Source organism: Heteronotia binoei, chromosome 14 (assembly GCF_032191835.1).
Source record: "Heteronotia binoei isolate CCM8104 ecotype False Entrance Well chromosome 14, APGP_CSIRO_Hbin_v1, whole genome shotgun sequence".
Classification (NCBI taxonomy): Eukaryota; Metazoa; Chordata; class Lepidosauria; order Squamata; family Gekkonidae; genus Heteronotia; species Heteronotia binoei.
Genome location: NC_083236.1, coordinates 35,548,253 through 35,565,655, shown reverse-complemented (window position 1 = coordinate 35,565,655; position 17,403 = coordinate 35,548,253). Strand labels below are relative to the sequence as shown.

At 47.3% G+C, this 17,403-nt stretch overlaps 1 protein-coding gene across 1 annotated transcript in view; it reads left to right on the top strand.

Annotated features, from left to right (window-relative positions):
• The window catches only part of BCO1 (beta-carotene oxygenase 1), a 65,649-nt gene that overhangs the window by 32,406 nt on the left and 15,840 nt on the right, over nt 1-17,403 (top strand). The window contains exons 6-7 of the mRNA XM_060254359.1: nt 6,366-6,586; nt 13,260-13,517. Coding sequence (XP_060110342.1) covers nt 6,366-6,586; nt 13,260-13,517 — 479 coding nt within the window. The remainder of the gene's footprint in view (nt 1-6,365; nt 6,587-13,259; nt 13,518-17,403) is intronic.

Sequence of the window (17,403 nt, the reverse complement as noted above, 5' to 3'; positions counted from 1 at the left end):
GGCTTTTGCTGGCTAAGGTCATCTGATGGTGAGGAAGGCTTTTTTTTTTCTTTGCCCCCCCCCCCCTTCTTTCTTTCTTTCCCTGCAAGTGATGCTCTGTCTGTATTCTTAGTGCTGGGAGGGGTGGGAAGCAACAGTGGGAGGGCTTCTAGTGCCCTGTCCCCACTGGTGGGCATTTTGGAAGTGACATCACAGGAAAAGGTGGAGTTTTGGTTCAGTGTGCCCCAGAAGTAACATCACTTGGCCCTTGACACCACAGGAAATGACATAATTCCTGTTTCCCGGCTCCACCCCCAAAGTCTTCTGGCTCCACCCCCAAATTTTAGTGGGTCATGAAGGAGAAGTGTAAAAATAACCGGGCTACAGGAAAGAAAAGTTTGGGAAACCCTGCCATAGAGTAAGCAAGATAGCTAGGTTCACTTCCTGCATGTCTGTTTTCACTCACCCTCTCTAATCAGCGGAATGTAACTCAAGGAATTCCCTTCCTGTTTGTTCTCCTCCTCTTCCTTCCTTCTTCTTCCCTGAATGCATCAGGAGGAACAGCATGGTGTCTCTCCTTCTGATCTGAACTCAGCAAATGGCCTACTACAATCCAAAGCCATCCAGTTAGCTAGAAGAGTTTAGTCACTCTTTCTTTCCACAGTACTTATATGTTATGTTTTCTTTTAATAAATCCACTAGTACAAACAGCTTAAAGAACATAGTTACAGTCAAGTCTTAACCAGAGCTTAGGATAAAACAAAGTTGACCCCTACGTGATACCCCTACCACTTTTGGTTTCTATCTCTTTCCCTGCTAGAGCTAAGAACTCCACCTAGGGTTGCCAAGCCCAATTCAAGAAATATCTGGGGGCTTTGGGGGTGGAGCCAGGAGACTTTGGGGGCAGAGCCAGAAGGAAGGTTGTGACAAGCATAATTGAATTCCAAAGTGAATTCTGGCCATCACATTTTAAGGGACTGCACACCTGTTAAATGCCTTCCCTCCCTTGGAAATAATGAAGGATAGAGGCACCTTCTTTTGGGGCTCATAGAATTGGACCCCCTGGTCCAATCTTTTTGAAACTTGGAGGGTTTTTTGAAGGGAGGCACTAGATGCTACGCTGAAAATTTGGTGCCTCTACCTCAAAAAAACAGCCCCCACAGAGCCCCAGATACACACAGATCAATTGCCATTATACCCTTTGGGAATTGGTCTCCATAGGGAATAATGGAGTGTCCAGCAGACATTCCCCCCCCCCTTCTGATGACTCTGAAGTGGGGGGAGGGCATCCAAACTGGGGGATCTCCCACCCCCACCTGGGGATTGGCAACCCTAACTCTGCCACCTGCTAGGTGATTGAGGAACATTTGTCAGCTAGCAAGAATTCTGTCCGTTTATTAATTGCAAAATTAGGGGTTGAGAGAAATGGCTTGATCAAATGGTGGTGGTGGGAAATCAGTAACAGGCAATCTAATAAGATGTGTCTTAAAAAATTAGGTTCTCTACCACACCTGCATAATCTCTGTTCATAAGGGATACCCATATACACGGATCATTTTGTAGAAAAATAGGTGTAGAACTCATCCAGGGATTGTTATGCAGCTGCACCTACTGTTCAGTGGACAAAATAGGGTAGGTGGGGAGGAGGAGGGGGAACCCTCAGAAAGGTTCAGGAGCTGCGCTTCTATGAGCTCCTGCTGAATTTAAGGCCTTTCCATATACCTGCCAAAGGACACAGAGAAGGGGAATATATTGAGTCTGGCCAGCATAAAACTCGTCGTCCATTTTATCCTTATCCGGTTTGTTCCTTACATCTGTATGGTAATTTGCTGCTCACTCTACCTACATGCAGGGACTGGTAACTTACATTTCAATGTCTCTAAAGAAGTGTGCGCGCACACGAAAGCTCATGCCCAGAATTCAACTTGGTTGGTCTTAAAGGTGCCACTGGATGCAAACTTTGTTCTGCTGCTTCAGACCAACACGGCTACCCATCTGAATCTGTTGCTGAACAGTGCCTTAGAATGACCTAGAATCCCAATGATCTCAATGCCAGAATATACTCTGCATGTCCACAAGGAGTCGATGGGATTACATTATCATCATCATCATCAATTTTATTTATATCCCGCCCTCCCCGCCAAAGCAGGCTCAGGGCGGCTAACAACACGAGTCAATACATACATTGTACAGTATTTAACAATACTAATTTAAGAGTTTAATTAAAATTCCATTAAAATTCTAAAATAATAAAATTAATTAATATGTTGGTGCTATTATACAGATGGTGAGTTTGCTTAGCAGTCTCTCTCTTTAGTCGGTTAAGGCCATTCGGAAAAGGATGGTCTTGCAGGCCCTGCGGAACTGTTCTTCTGGAAGCTGGTTCCATAGCTGTGCAGCCATAACAGAGAAGGCCCGAGTGCAGGTACTCTGTAGTTTTACCTCTTTTGGCCCAGGAATAGTCAGCAGGTTCTTCCCTGCTGACCTCAGTGCTCTCTGGGGTTCGTACAGGGAGAGACGGTCCCTAAGGTAGGCAGGTCCTCGGCCATATAGGGCTTTAAAGGTAATAACCAGCACTTTGTAATGAATCCGGTACGTAACTGGCAGCCAGTGCAGTTCACGCAGCCCCGGCTGTATGTGCTCCCACTTTGGGAACCCCAACAATAGTCTGGCAGCCGCGTTCTGCACCTGCTGCAGCTTCCGGGTTTGGCACAGAGGCAGCCTGTATGACTTCAGGATCAAGTGGCAGCTCACATGTGATGAATGGGCCATGATGAACATAGCACAGTGGATATTTATTTATGAGATGTATCTGCCACCATTCCAGAGACTTGCTTGAAGCTATTCAGGACTAAAAGAAAATGGCAAGACCTCTTTGGGGTGGCCAACAGGCTGGAGGAAAAAACCCTGCTGTTTTAATAGAGGCTTAATGTATGGCTTGTCAGAGCTTTGAAACTAAGCAGGGTTAGCCCAGGTTAGTGTTTAGATGAGAGACCACCAAGGAAGTCCAGGGGTGCTATGTAGAGGAAGGTGAAAGGTGCAATGGCAAAAAAATAAATCTCTGCTTATCTCATGCCTTGAGAAAATCCATGAGGGGTCACCATAAGTCAGTTGCAACAATGGGCAGTTGAACTTGAAACTTATCCTGGCATGGAGGGAAATAACACCACCTGGTAAATAACACCCTGCTAAATCTCTATGTAAGTAGAGCCCCATGGCATAGAGTGGTAAAGCTGCAGTACTGCAGTACTAAGCTCTGCTCACGACCTGAGTTCGATCCCTGCGGAAGCTGGGTTCTGGTAGCCAGCTTGAGGTTGACTCAGCCTTCCATCCTTCCGAGGTCGGTAAAATGAGTACCCAGCTTGCTGGGGGGAAGTGTAGATGATGGGGGAAGGCAATGGCAAACCACCCCGTAAAAAGTCTGCTGTGAAAACGTTGTGAAAGCAACGGCATCCCAGAGTTGGAAACGACTGGTGCTTGCACAGGGGACTACCTTTACCTTTTTAAATCTCTATGAAAGGGACAGGACATTTTTCTCTTGGCTGGTTGGCACTGCAAATCATATAGCTATTAAACACTAGACCTTTAAAGAAGGCCAAAATGTTTTTTTCCCCAAAAAGCTCCAAAATACAGAAGACAGTCCTCAGGCTAAAACATACCATAAAATGGTTTTTAATAGGTCAAAACCTTTAGTTAAAACCTGGGTAAAGATAAATATTTTGTCCTGGTGCCTAAAAGAGAGTAAGATGGATAGCAGGCGGGCCTCAAAGGGGAGGACATTCTGCAGGGGAGGTGCCACTGCAGAGAAAGCCCTTTCTCTGGTCACCACCCACTTCATGGGCACAGAGAGCAGGAATTGTGAAGAGGCTCATAACTGGAAGGTCAGCCGATATGGGAGAAGATGGTTCTTCAGGTACCCTGGCCTGAGCCTGGCCTTCAAGCTGTTCAGGACTTCATAGACAAAAACCTGTACTTGGCAGGTTCTATCACCTGAAGTGCAGTTCTTCTCAATGGAATCTGTTCATACACGGAGGGGCCAGTTAATGAACACAGAGAGTCTTGGAGTGTCTTAAAGATGAAGGTAGTTTTATTCCAGAATAAACTTTCAGGGATTAGAATCCATTTCTTCAAATACAGGCAGGGAAGTTGACTGGTACACGCATACGGATGAGCCAACACTGATCTGTGTCCTACCCACGGTTATGAAGATGTTACTTGCTGTAATTGTCATTAATCAGGGTGCGGCAAAATTATAGTTAGGAGAGGGGTCACAGCTTTAATTAAAGGAGGAGCAATGATTCAGTAATTGAGCATGTGTTTTGCATATCGAAGATTCCCAAGTTCAACCTCTGGCATCACCAGTTTAAAGTTTCCTAGATAACAGTGCTGGCAAAGACCACTGCCTGATACCTTGAAGAACAATTTCCAGATAGACATTAGTGAGTTAAATGGACCAGTGGTGTGACTGAAGGCCAAGCTAGATGTTACAGCATCTATGGGTCTGCCCCGTGGTAGCAGATGCTGTTTTAGATATTAATTTGAAAAAATACTTTGAAGTGCAGTGATCTTGTTACCCCCTCACACTTTTTCAAGTGCTGAAACAGCTGAAAAGGTGCATGGGTTGATTGTCAGGTCCCACCATGCTGCAAACTGAACCAGGATCACACACTTGCAGCATTTTTAAATGACTGCATTCATCCCTCAAATGGCATCAGCATCTACGGGTCAGACTGGTGCATGCTGTGGGTGGGGCTGAGACCTCTCAGCCCTACCCACCTCACAGGGTGTTTGTTGTGGGGGGAGAAGATATAGGAGATTGTAAGATGCTCTGAGTCTCTGATTCAGAGAGAAGTGCAGGATAAATCTGCAGTCTTCTTAATAGCTAGCTTCTTCTTAATGTCAATCAATATTGTTGGGATTAACTGGCATAGTTAGTCCAGTTCCCACTAGTTAGCAGAATGCTTAAGTAAAGCTACAAAATGCAGGAGCATCACTTTGCTAGGTTTCTCCACTTACAGAGCTGCACAGAACCACGTTGCAAGTTTAAGAGAGAAATACTGCTCCCTTTATTTGAGAAGTACACTTTTGGATGGGAAAGAGTAGAGACAGGATAGAGTTCTAACTTACTAGCTAGGGATGGGAGCAGATGGCAAGAGAGCCATCTGCCTCATGGTGCCAAGAGAGGACAACATGTTGTTCCTCTTGGTGTGTGCAGGGAGAAGGAGAAGCTTTGTGTGAGAGAGTGAATGGAAGGAAGGAAGTTGTTCCCTGAGAACACAATCTACATTTCAAAGATGTGGCAGAAGAGTAAATACAGGAAGGAAAGGTCAGTGTGACTATCTAGCTACCTACCCTCTGTTGCCATAATGTCTGGAAGCTGAGACGGGGGCAGTGCCTTCACTTAATATAAGACGGCTTTCATAGGGTCACGTGAAACGTGTTTACAGTCAGAGTGTTCTCTGATGTCAAGCCCTTCTCTCTGTCTTGCTTTCATTTTAAATCCTGCTCTTGGGACATTCATGATTCTGTCTTTCCCATTTTTATTCTTGTAACAGCCCTCTGACATAGGTTAGGCTGAGTGTGTGTGTGAGTGGCTCAAGGTGACCCATTATGTTTGACATCAGAGTAAGGATTTGAACTCAGGTCTCCCAGATCCTTGTTTGACACTCTAATCCAGATGTCCCTGATTTTGTGGAGACTGCAGACACTTCTGGAATTTTGAGAATATTGAGGAGGTCTTCTTTTGCTCAGGAAGAAGGCAGATGTTTCTAAATAGGGGTTTGTTGCAGACCCAAAGGTAATGCCTCCTGGGCTCTTCAGGTGGATTACCTGCTTCTTTGTTTTAGGGAAGGTGGGTGGCAACAAACACTGAAGGGTGCCAAGACACCCATAGCCCCACACTGGGGATCAGTTCCTTAATCACTACCCACAGTGACTCTCCAAGGCCTCTAATGTTCTTGTTATCAATCATCAGTCACCATTTTACAAGCAGTAGAAAAGTCCCAATGAAAGAAGCCAAATTATTGACCCCTTGGTGTGGTGGAAACTAAGTGCTGTCAAGTCACAGCTCACTTGACCGTAAGAGTTTTCAAGGCAGATGTTCAGAGGTGGTTTGCCATTGCTTGCCTCTGCTTCACAACCCTGGTATTCCTTGGTAGTCTCCCATCCAAATATTAACCAGGGCTGACCCTGCTTAGCTTCCAAGATCTGATGAGATCAGGTTAGCTTGGGCTAGCCAGGACATAACATTGGATGCTTTACGCTAAATGTGATTCCACCAATGTCTATAGGAGTAGTCCAGATTAAATAACTGAGCTTCAGTGGAAAACCTCAAGCGATTTTAGGAAATCATAATTTAGATGCTCTTCTTTTTAAAATGAATTTAGGAAGTGAAACGAAGAGGAAATTCTTGAAAAACCTGGAAGTGATATGCTCCATCCCCTCCCGCTCTGTACTGCAGCCAAGCTATTTTCACAGCTTTGGAATTTCGGAAAATTATATCCTGTTTATAGAGCAGCCCTTCAAGCTGGATATACTCAAGATGGCAACAGCCTATTTTCGAGGGGTCAACTGGGCCTCTTGCCTCGTCTTCCATAAGGATGAAAAGGTACAGTGATGGGCTCCTGGGTTTCCCAAGGGGTGAGGAGTTCCAGGTGTGGACCAGGTTTACTTTCTCTCTTTGGCTCAGGTTCTGGTCTGAAGCAACAGAACAAAATTTGAGTCCAATGGCACCTTTAAGACTAACAAAGGTTAATTCTGGGTATAAGCTTTTGTATGCATGTATCAGATGCATGCACACAAAAGCTTGTAGTCAGAATTAAACTTTGTCAGTAGGGTTTGTAGAATCTTTCGGGCTCAAGGGCCATGTTCTACTGGGGAAAGTTTTCCTTCCAGACGTTTCGTTCTCAGCTGTGGAGAACATCCTCAGTGGCGTTGCAGCCGGAGCAGGCGCTCTGACCTTCTCGGCTGCTGTGCATTGAGTGGGGCCAGGGCTGCTGGAGAGCTGCTATTTCTAGGCTGGAGGGGGTGTGGTGAAAGGGCAATTGGTTTGTGGATGTGCCCATTGTTTGGTGGGGCTTCCTGGAAGGGTAGTGATAAGGAAACTGGCTGTTGAATGTGACCATTGTTCTGTGTTAATTGCTGGGAGGGTTGGAAGGGGTGTGAAAATAAGGAAGATGGTTGTTGACTGTGCTGATTGTTCCACAGTCAACAACCATCTTCCTTATCTTCACACCCCTTCCAACCCTCCCAGCAATTAACACAGAACAATGGTCACGTTCAACAGCCAGTTTCCTTATCACTACCCTTCCAGGAAGCCCCACCAAACAATGGGCACATCCACAAACCAATTGCCCTTTCACCACACCCCCTCCAGCCTAGAAATAGCAGCTCTCCAGCAGCCCTGGCCCCACTCAATGCACAGCATCCAAGAAGGTCAGAGAGCCTGCTCCGGCTGCAAGGCCACTGAGGATGTTCTCCACAGCTGAGAACAAAACGTCTGGAAGGAAAACTTTCTCCAGTAGAACACAGCACTTGAGCCCGAAAGATTCTACAAACCCTAATGATGTTACCAGCCGTGAAAACCTGAAATCTTTGAAAACTTTGTCAGTCTTTGCTGCCGGACTCAGACTTTGTTCTCTTTCTCTCTTTGGCTGAGAGAGGGAGTGCTAGTGACTCCAAGTGTCTTTCTGTTGTTTATTTTAGTTACAGATATACAAGCAAGCAGTACATAAACAAAGAGGCACTCCTGAAAGGCAGCAGCTAGACTCCTCCCTATCAGATTTCCAGAGAAGGACCAATCCTGAAACCCAAAGTGCTTCTCCTTTAGCCAGGTCATGGTTCTCTGTGTCTCTCTGGCTCTGAAATAAGCTATAAGTTGCAACGAGGTTTTGCAGCAGTCATAACCTCTGACATGTACTTTGCTTCCACATTTTTGGGAGGGGGAAACGTCTGCATCATTGTGCAGAATGCCCACCTTCCATGTGCTGGAAGGTTCCCAAATCTGCTCTGAAACTCCTGAAGATTTGGGGATAGAGCTTGGGGAGGACAAGGACCTCAGTGGGATACAATGCCTTTGGGTCCGCTCTCCAAAGCATCCATTTTCTCCAGGGGAACTGATCTCTATAGTCTGGAGATGAGCTGTAGAAAGGAGCAAGACTCCAGTAGCACCTTAAAGACTAACAACATTTGTGGCAGGGGATGAGCTTTTGCAAGTCACTGCTCATTTCTTCAGATGAGCTGTAATTCCAGGGTTCCCCAGCTGCCACCTGGAGGCTGGCAACCCTCCACAAGCCACAGCCCTATTCACAGTCGTCGGATGGCAAATGCACAATCCTGGGCTTTCCCCCTGAGCAATGCAATAGTAAATGTTCAGTAACTGCCTATTAATATTATATGGGTCTCTTTCACCATCTATCCCTATTATATTTGTTGTAAGCGCGACCATTTCCCTTGCAGTTCCACACCCTCGAATTAAATGGCAAGTACTGAGCCGCCGTATGTTTTTCTGAGAACCTGGAGAGGTGCAGCCGCCAACCAGCCAGCCAGCCTGCCTGCCCTAGTTTTGACTCCTGTTGGCTGTGCTGGTGGCAGAAGCAGGGAACTTACTTATTTACATTTCTTGAACAATGCACACGCCTGCCTTTCTCCCAGCAAGTTGAGACTTGAGGCAGGGAATTAATAAAAACAATCAAAATATTTTTTTAAAAAAATCAAGAAACTCAAAGTCTGCTTCTGTATGGTAGTTTTGCACTGGTTTTATGTTTAAACTGGTGCCTTTTTACTTTTTATTTTTTGTGAGAGCATCTACATGACATTGTCACATTATGGGCTTGTTGCACATTATTTGTGCAAACTTTTGGAAAAGGTCACTGCCAAAGTGCCTTTGCTTACTTGTGTTGATGGGAAAGCACCTTTTCATGATTCTCAGGGCACCCCCCCCCTCCCCAACCCCTGCCAGTGTGCTTCCTGGAACCTGTGAGCTTGTTCACCAGGGCATCTTTTCTCCAAAACAAAGACAGTCACAGAGAGGCACAAATTGGTGAGTGAGTGAACTTTTCCTTTCTGTTGTGTATGTGGACTAATGCTGCTATTAACCAGGTCCCTGCATGGCTCATTGGAGCTTTTAGGGCGGAGATGAGGACTCAGGAACAATGGGCAGTAGGATCCAAATCCCTGCTGCCCTGCTCGAATCATGGCTCCCCTGCTGGTTTGAATGATCCAATGGCATCCCAGCATGGGAACCTTGAACTGTATATAGTTGGCCCCATTGGCCCAGTACAACAGTCTTCTAGTTCAGCTGTTACCATGCTGTAACGAAGAGAGCTATGATCACTGCAACCACATCTCCTCCTTGCATTGAACCCACTATATTATACTTTCCTTCATGGAACAATGAAACATAGGGACAGGCGACACAACATGCCCCACATGTGTTTGGTCATGGGGGCATGACCCAACTTGCAGTCAAATGTACATTGGGGCAACTCACCTTAGAAAGCACCCCATATGAACCCCAGAGAGCACTGAGGTCAGCCGGAAAAAACTTGTTGACTATTCCCGGACCGAGAGAGGTGAAGCTGCAATGTACCCGTAACCGGGCCTTCTCCTCTATAGCTCCGAGCCTATGGAACCAACTTCCAGAGGAAATGCGGGCCCTGCGGGACTTTGAACAGTTCCGCAGGGCCTGCAAGACCTTCCTCTTCTGACTGGCTTTCGCTGATGAAAATGGAAATTGCTAAGGAAACCGCCATCATAAAAAGCAAACATAGCATTAGCACTTTTATTAATTTAATTTAATTTAATTTTTAAAACTTAAGCGGATTTTTAATTAAAATGTTCATGATGTTTAAACATAATTTTATTTATTTGTATAATTAAACCTGAATTATGTTGTTAGCCGCCCTGAGCCTGCTTCGGCGGGGAGGGCGGGATACAAATAAAATTTTGTTGTTGTTGTTGTTTGCTCAGTGCTGCAAGGAGAAGGAAGGAGCTTCCTGTTTCCCTCATACGTTGCTTTCACCAGCATAAAGAGGTGGAAACCTTTTTATCCTTTTCTCTGACTCCGCGTGCCCTTAGGAAGGACAAGTAGAACCAGGCCAAAGGGGAGAAAAGCCCCTCCCTTTCTGCTGGCAAAAGTGGGGTGGCTGAGAAGTCTGAATGATCCTTCTCTCCCATAATCATGTTCCCTCACAGTGCCAAGTGAACCAGCACCTTTTAAGGTAGTTCTCTTGATATACATCTGCCTTTCTCCCAGCAATGTGGGGGCATTCACACTACACTCAATAATGCATTTTGCAACTAGATTTTTACTGTGCAAGAAGAAAAACCCACTTGCAAAATGCATTATTGAGTGTGGTGTGAATGTACTCTGTGAATCCAGTTGCACACCCATGACCCAACACACGTTGGGTGTATCATGTAGTTGTGCCCATAGAGAGTTTCCTTTTGTGTGTTATTGTTAGGGTGGCCAGACCGTCCCGGTCACCCGGGAAAGTCCCGGTTCTGGCCCCCAATTCCCGCCTCCCGGGCTGGCTATACCGGGACCATTAGAAGTCCCGGTTTAGCCAGCGGGGAGCCGGTGGGCCGCGCGTGCGGGCGGGGAAGGCGGCGAGTGAGGGAGCCAGTGTCCCTGCGCGTGCGCATGGTGGTGCGGCAGGCTCTGCGCATGCGCGGGGCCCGCCACAACGCCGTGCGCACGCGCAGGGACGCTGGCTCCCTCACTCGCCGCCTTCCCCGCGCGCGCGGCCCACCGGCTCCTCCCGCTGGTGTAGGGCCCCGGCCGTGGCAGAGAGGGAGGCAGTGGAGGCGGCGGCAGAGGAGGCGGCGGAGGAGGCGGCGGAGGAGGCGGGCCAGTGGCGCCTGTGGCGGCAGCGTGGCGAGAGGCCCCGGGTCAGCCGCCGCCAGCCCCGCCACCAGCGCCAGCTGCCGCTGCGCCTCCTGGCCAGCCCGCCTGCCCGCCCGGAGGAGAGGCCACCCACGCCCTGGAGAAGGTAAGCCCCCCCCCAGGCAGGCAGGCAGGGAGGGGGCCGAAAGCGGGGGGGGCGGCTGGCGGGAGGGGGCAGCCGGCCTTCCTTCCTTCCTTCCTTCCTTCCTTCCTTCCTTCCTTCCTTCCTTCCTTCCTTCCTTCCTTCCCTCCTTCCCTCCTTCCCTCCCTCCTTCCTTTCTTCCTTCCTTCCCTCCTTCCCTCCCTCCTTCCGTCCTTTCTTCCTTCCCTCCTTCCTTCCTCCCTTCCCTCCTTCCTTCCTTTCTTTCTTCCTTCCTCCCTCCCTCCTCCCTCCCTCCCTCCCTCCTTCCTTCCCTCCCTCCTTTCTTCCTTCCTCCCTCCTTCCTTCCTCCCTCCTTCCTTCCTTCCCTCCCTCCCTCCCTCCTTCCTTCCTTTCTTCCTTCCCTCCTTCCTTCCTTCCTCCCTTCCCTTTCCCTCTCTCCTTCCTTTCTTCCTCCCTCCCTCCCTCCCTCCTTTCTTCCTTCCTTCCCAGTGGGGTGGGCTCCCGACTCCCTCCGCCGGCTGTTTCTGATAGCCCTGCGCCCCCTCTTTCATTTGATATGTGTCCCGTGCGGGTGCCACCCTCCTGCCGGGAGATGCCGCAAAATGAGCCCCTTTGAGGCTTATGGCGGCAGGGCTCGGGGGAAGCGAGCTAGACTGCTGTTCTTTTGAGGGGTTATAGAGTGTTTTGAGCCCGTCCCTGTGGCATCGGACCCATCGTTGTGGGACCCAGGGGGCCGGCGCAGCGGCCCGCTGAAGCAGCCTGTCGGTCACTTCCGGGTTCCTGTCCTGCATCTCGACCTGTGTTATTAGTGACAGGCTGCGCCGGCCCCCTGGGTCCCACAACGATGGGACCGATGCCACAGGGACAGGCTCGAAACACTCTATAACCCCTCAAAAGAACAGCAGTCTAGCTCGCTTCCCCTGAGCCCTGCCTCCATAAGCCTCAAGGGGGCTCATTTTGCGGCATCTCCCGGCAGGAGGGTGGCACCCGCACGGGACACATATCAAATGAAAGAGGGGGCGCAGGGCTATCAGAAACAGCCGGCGGAGGGAAATGATGTCATTTGGGGGAAATGATGTCACAGGAAGTGATGTCACTTCCTGCTTCTGGCAGATGGCGCGGGGGAAATGATGTCACAGGAAGTGACGTCACTTCCTGTTTCCGGCGGCGGCATGACGTCGCCGGAAGTGACGTCACTTCCTGTTTCCGGCGGCGCGCTCACATCATTCCCCCCTCAAGGTGTCCCTGGCTGGCCTCCAGCTATTACGGCCACCCTAGTTATTGTGCTTCACATCTTTCAGGGTTTTTCCCCAAGCCTGGCTGATTTCCAACACTGGAGCCTGGCCGGGAGAAAATACTCTCTAAACAGCAGAATGTGGAAAGGTAGGGGCAGGCATAGTATTATCAACTTCCCTTGCTCCCATGTTCCTCTTTTGTTTAAAAATAGATCCTGTGTTTTACATGTGAATGGGCAGCCTCAGCGTGGTGTTGTGGTTGAGAGCTGCAGACTGTAATCTGGAGAACCAGGTTTCATCCCCCACTCCTCCTCCACATGAAGCTGGTTGGGTGGCCTTGGGCCAGTCACTGTTCTCTCTGAGTTCTTTCAACAACAACAACAACAACAAATTTTATTTGTATCCCGCCCTCCCCGCCGGAGCAGGCTCAGGGCGGCTCAGCCTCGCCTACCTCACAAGGTGCCTGTTGTGGGGAGAAGGGAAAGGCAATTGGGATCTAGTTTGAGACTCCTCAAGGTAGAGAAAAGTGGGGTATAAAAAACAGCTCTTCTTCTACATTTATAGCAGGTTCCTGCCCTGCACAGCTGCAGTGCTTTTAGATACAATAAAGACCTCCAAATGTTCTTAGACTCCGAATCATCATTTTTTCACAGAGATAAATTTTCTGAGTCATCATTGATCTGCCTTTTGTTTCTTTAATATAGAAAGTAGAGGGAAAACTTATGCCTCTCTTTCTCTGTCCCCTACCTATAGTCTGCTAGGTGACGTGTTAACAATTCTGGTTGGACAGCGTCTCTATCAGGTATATATCTATTGAGTCACTCTCCTCACAGCTCCTCTGTCCAAGAAACCAAATCAGGCGGCAAAGTCCAGGAATAGCTATCAGATGCTGACCAGCGCCAAATGTCAGAAATAATTTCATTTGCATTCAGAACCTTTGTAATATTTATCAATGGGGTGTGGGTGTGATTAGTAAATTTCTTACTGCTAATCCCTACTAACAATAGTCTTGTGAAATCAGCACTCCCTAACTGCTAGTTTGTTTTCCTTTTGGCAGACCTGGATTCACCTTGTTGACAGACGAAGCAAAAAAGAAGTGCCTATTAAGTTCTACACTGATGCCCTGGTCATCTTTCACCATGTGAATGCTTATGAGGAGAATGACCATCTAATTTTAGACCTCATTTCCTACACGGATAATAGCTTGTATGACCTGTTCTATTTAAAAAACCTGGACACGAACTTTGAGAACGCTGCCAAAATCCCTTCTGTACCATGCTGCAAGCGATTTGTGGTTCCTTTGCAGTCTGACAAGGTAATTCTAGAATACGATCTGTTGTTTTGGCCCATACAGTAGCTGTAAATACAACATCTAGTAGCACAATGATTAGAACAGATAGTTCTTGCTGGGGTCAGATTAACATTATTCTGTGACAGCATCTCCAAAAGAAGCTTTCTAGGTGAAGCTTTTTCTTGTCCCTAGGACTCTGGATGATTCACAAAAAGCTGGTTATACCCTGTGATTGAACCAACACTACATACATTTTAAATTCATTTAATTGCATGAGCTACAGCCAATTTCAGATGACCCAGGCTGGATTGAGCGAACAATTGTGTGGTCCTGAGCATGTTGCTTATATGCTGTCAAGTCCCTTCTGATTTATGGCCACATTCTGAACTAACATGGAACATCCTATCATTAGCAGCCTTGCTCAGAATTTGCAAACTGAAGGCCATGGGGGAGTCAATCCATCTCATATTGGGTCTTCCTCTTTTCCTTCTGCCTTCAACTTTTCCTAGCATTATTGTCTTTTTGAAAATGCCTACACATAAATCATCTGTTCCCACAGACTAAGGATGAACATCCATCTTTTCTGTTATTTACCATTCCCACCTGCATGACCCTAGCCCCTAGTCTTTTCCTATAAGGATGACTGCCCTGTGTTTCTGCCACATGCATGGTGAGATTTCATTACCACAAATACAATCTTGCAATGAAGTCTGTTTGGAAGTGAAAGATAAGTGCTTCCCTGGTGCACATTGTTCTCAGAATGCCTTGGCTGTCTTAGAGCAATGTGTCTCCCCAGATTTCTAATAATGAAATCATGCTTTTTCCCTGATCTGAATTTGGAAATGCAAATCACTCTTCCACCCCTAGGAAATTTGCTTTAAGAGTATTTAAGATTATCTGCTCCCACCTCATTGCGCCGAGCTCTCATGCAGCTCAATGACCAAATGATGATCATACTTAGCATTTAAACAGCCAGTGTGGTGGAGTGATCAGAGTGTCAGTCTAGGATATGGGAGATCCTGGTTTGAATCCCCAGCTCAACCATGGAAGCTTGTCGGGTGAACCATGGCCAGTCACGCTCTCAGCCGAATCTGCCTCACAGGATTGCTGTAAGAATAAAATAGAGGAGAGGAGAATTATGTAAGTCTTTTTGGATCTTTGTTGGGGAGGAAGGTGAGGAATAAATGAAGTAAAAGAGCTCCAGAAAGTTCAAAGCAATCCCTATACATTATCTAAGATCTTCACAGCCTAGGGTTGCCAGTCTCCAGGTGGGACCTGGAGATCTCCCCTTTTTACAACTGATCTCCAGCTGACAGAGATCAGCTCTCCTGGAGAAAATGGCTGCTTTGTAGGGTGGACTCTATGACATTGGACTATGCTAAGGCCCCTCCCCTCCCCAAATCCCACCCTCTTCCAGCTCCACCCCCAAAGTCTCCAGGTATTTTCCAACACAGATCTGATAAGCCTACAGCAACCTTGCACAGCAGGCCAAACTTATTCCAGTGTTGGACATGGAGGGGGGGGGGTGCTAAGACCTAAGGTGACACTTGAACTAGGAATTCTGGGCTCATAACCGTACAGTCTCTACTCTGGCTCTTGTGCAACCCATGTAGAATTTGTGCATCTTTTCCTGCTGAAAAGCATTTCATGCTGTTCAGCAGACTTGGAATGGCATTTTTTTTCAACATGTTATTTTTGCAGGAAGGTCTCTTTCTGCCCATCAGCCTGTCTGGCAAGTTTCAGCCTGCTGCGCAGTGGAACAGCTGAGACAGTGTTCCTTGGGACACCTTCCGAACAAGGCTGAGCTCATGCTAGGAAAACAGCTCTGTGCTCATGGCAGAGGTTGCATCAGGTTTCCCCTCCCCACCCAAACAGACTCCCTAGTCCCTTCCAAACTTGCAGTCTAAGAATACCAGAGTATAGTGCAGGAAGGCATCTGAGGCAATTATTGGTATTGGATTGCCTAGAATGTCTGTAGTGATCATACTTTCCATTGCATCAAGTCTTTTCACCAGGGGAATTCATCTTCACTTGGTACAGGAGTTGTAACTCTTTTCCTATTCTTACTACAATTGCCTCACCTAACAATAAGCTCTGAAACATGAGCCATGATCTCCAGAACTTGGATTTATCATTGAACAAAGCTGGAGCCCAGTGGCACTTTTAAGTTCAACAAAGTTTTATTCAAAGTGCGAACTTTCATGTGCACACACACACTTTCTCAAAAAGAACAGGTTCCCCGTCATTACCTTTAAAGTGGTAATTTCAAATCTCTTTTATTCAGATTTCACCTGGATTACCCTGGGCATGGTGGAGAAGGGTAATTTTCAAGAATGCCTTCCTCCCGTGGCAGTCCAAAACTCCTCTCCTGGGGCATGAGGGACCCCCAGAAATGGCTTAGGAAGGGAACTGGAGGTCTCCCACAGGAGGGGGAGTGGGTGAAAATTGCCCTTCTCACAGCCATGAAAACTAAATGGGATCCAAACCACAAAAATAACAGTGTGGTGTAATGGTTACAATATTGGATGCAGGTCCCACCCCCCTGCAACTATAGAGAACACTGTTTAATTTGGTTCACACACATCTAGCCTAACCTGCATCACAGCGCTGCTCTGAAAATAAAACAGAGAAGGGTGAACTGTGTAAAATGACCTTGGAGGAAAGATGGGATAAAAACAAACTTGGCATATAGATTAATGAAGCATTTTCATGGTTCCAAGAGTTTCACGCTGATTACCCCATTGCATTCCTTATAGCATCCCTGTAGGGTAAGCCAGTATTACTGTTTCCTGTTGTTGGGGATATAAGGCTGCTTTGCCTAAGTTCATGAAAGGGGCTCAATCGGAACACAGACTACAGCTCATTCTCTTAGCCATTACACTACATCAGTCCACATTCAGGATTTTGTTAACATTCCCTTGGTGCAAATTCAGCTTTTAAAACATTGATTTGACATCAGTGACAAGAGCTGTGGGTCAGTGGCAGAACCTTGCTTTTGCATGTAGGAAGTCCTAGGCTTTGTGCTTGGCATCAGGAGATGTGAAAGATTTCTGAAGAGTCATTACCTATCAGAGTAGACAACACTGACCTTAATAGACTCACTCGCTCATTCAATTTATGGATTGTCTGTTCTGTACAATGTAAGGCTCTAGGTCAGGGGTGTCAAACATGCGGCCTGGGGACCAAATCAGGCCCCTGAAGGTCTCCTATCAGGACCCTGAGCAACTGGCTGTCATCTGCTTCCTTCTTGCTTCCTTCTGCATCACAGCTTGCTTTGCCAGGCTTGTTCAATTGCACAGGAACTACAGAGCAAATTTTCTCCATTTGTTGGGACTCCTTCCTTGGAGAGGCCAGGAGGGAGGGATAGCTTGCTTTGCCAGGCTCTCTCAATCGCGCAGCAGAGCTACTGAGCCAAGCCTCTCTTCCTTCAATTGGTTGAGGTTCTTCCCCCTCCTGGTCCCCTGAGGAAGGAAGGAAAGGGTCAAAGCTTCCTTTGCCCAGCTCCCAACGGGAGAGATACAAAGGAAGCATCTTTAAAACCAATGAGTGCTAATGTTTTAAGCATGTTTTAAGTTTTTTAAAAAAATCTTTGTTTTTCTGTGTCCTTTATAAAGTTTTATCTCTCCTACCTGGCATTACATTTTATGACACACATGGCCCAGCCCAACAAGGTCTCACATATGTCAGATTTGGCCCTCATTACAAATGAGTTTGACACCCCTGCTCTAGGTGATATATAGCCATCAAAAACAGAATTAAAAGCAAGGAAACTGAGAATCAGCTACATTATCGTGGATAGCATCATCAGATATTCTGCTGTTACCGCACTCTGGACCTCGTTGCTGTCTTGCGGGCAGGAGAGGAGGAGGCCAAAGCAAAGATGGAGGAAAGAAAAGAAAGAGGAGGGTGC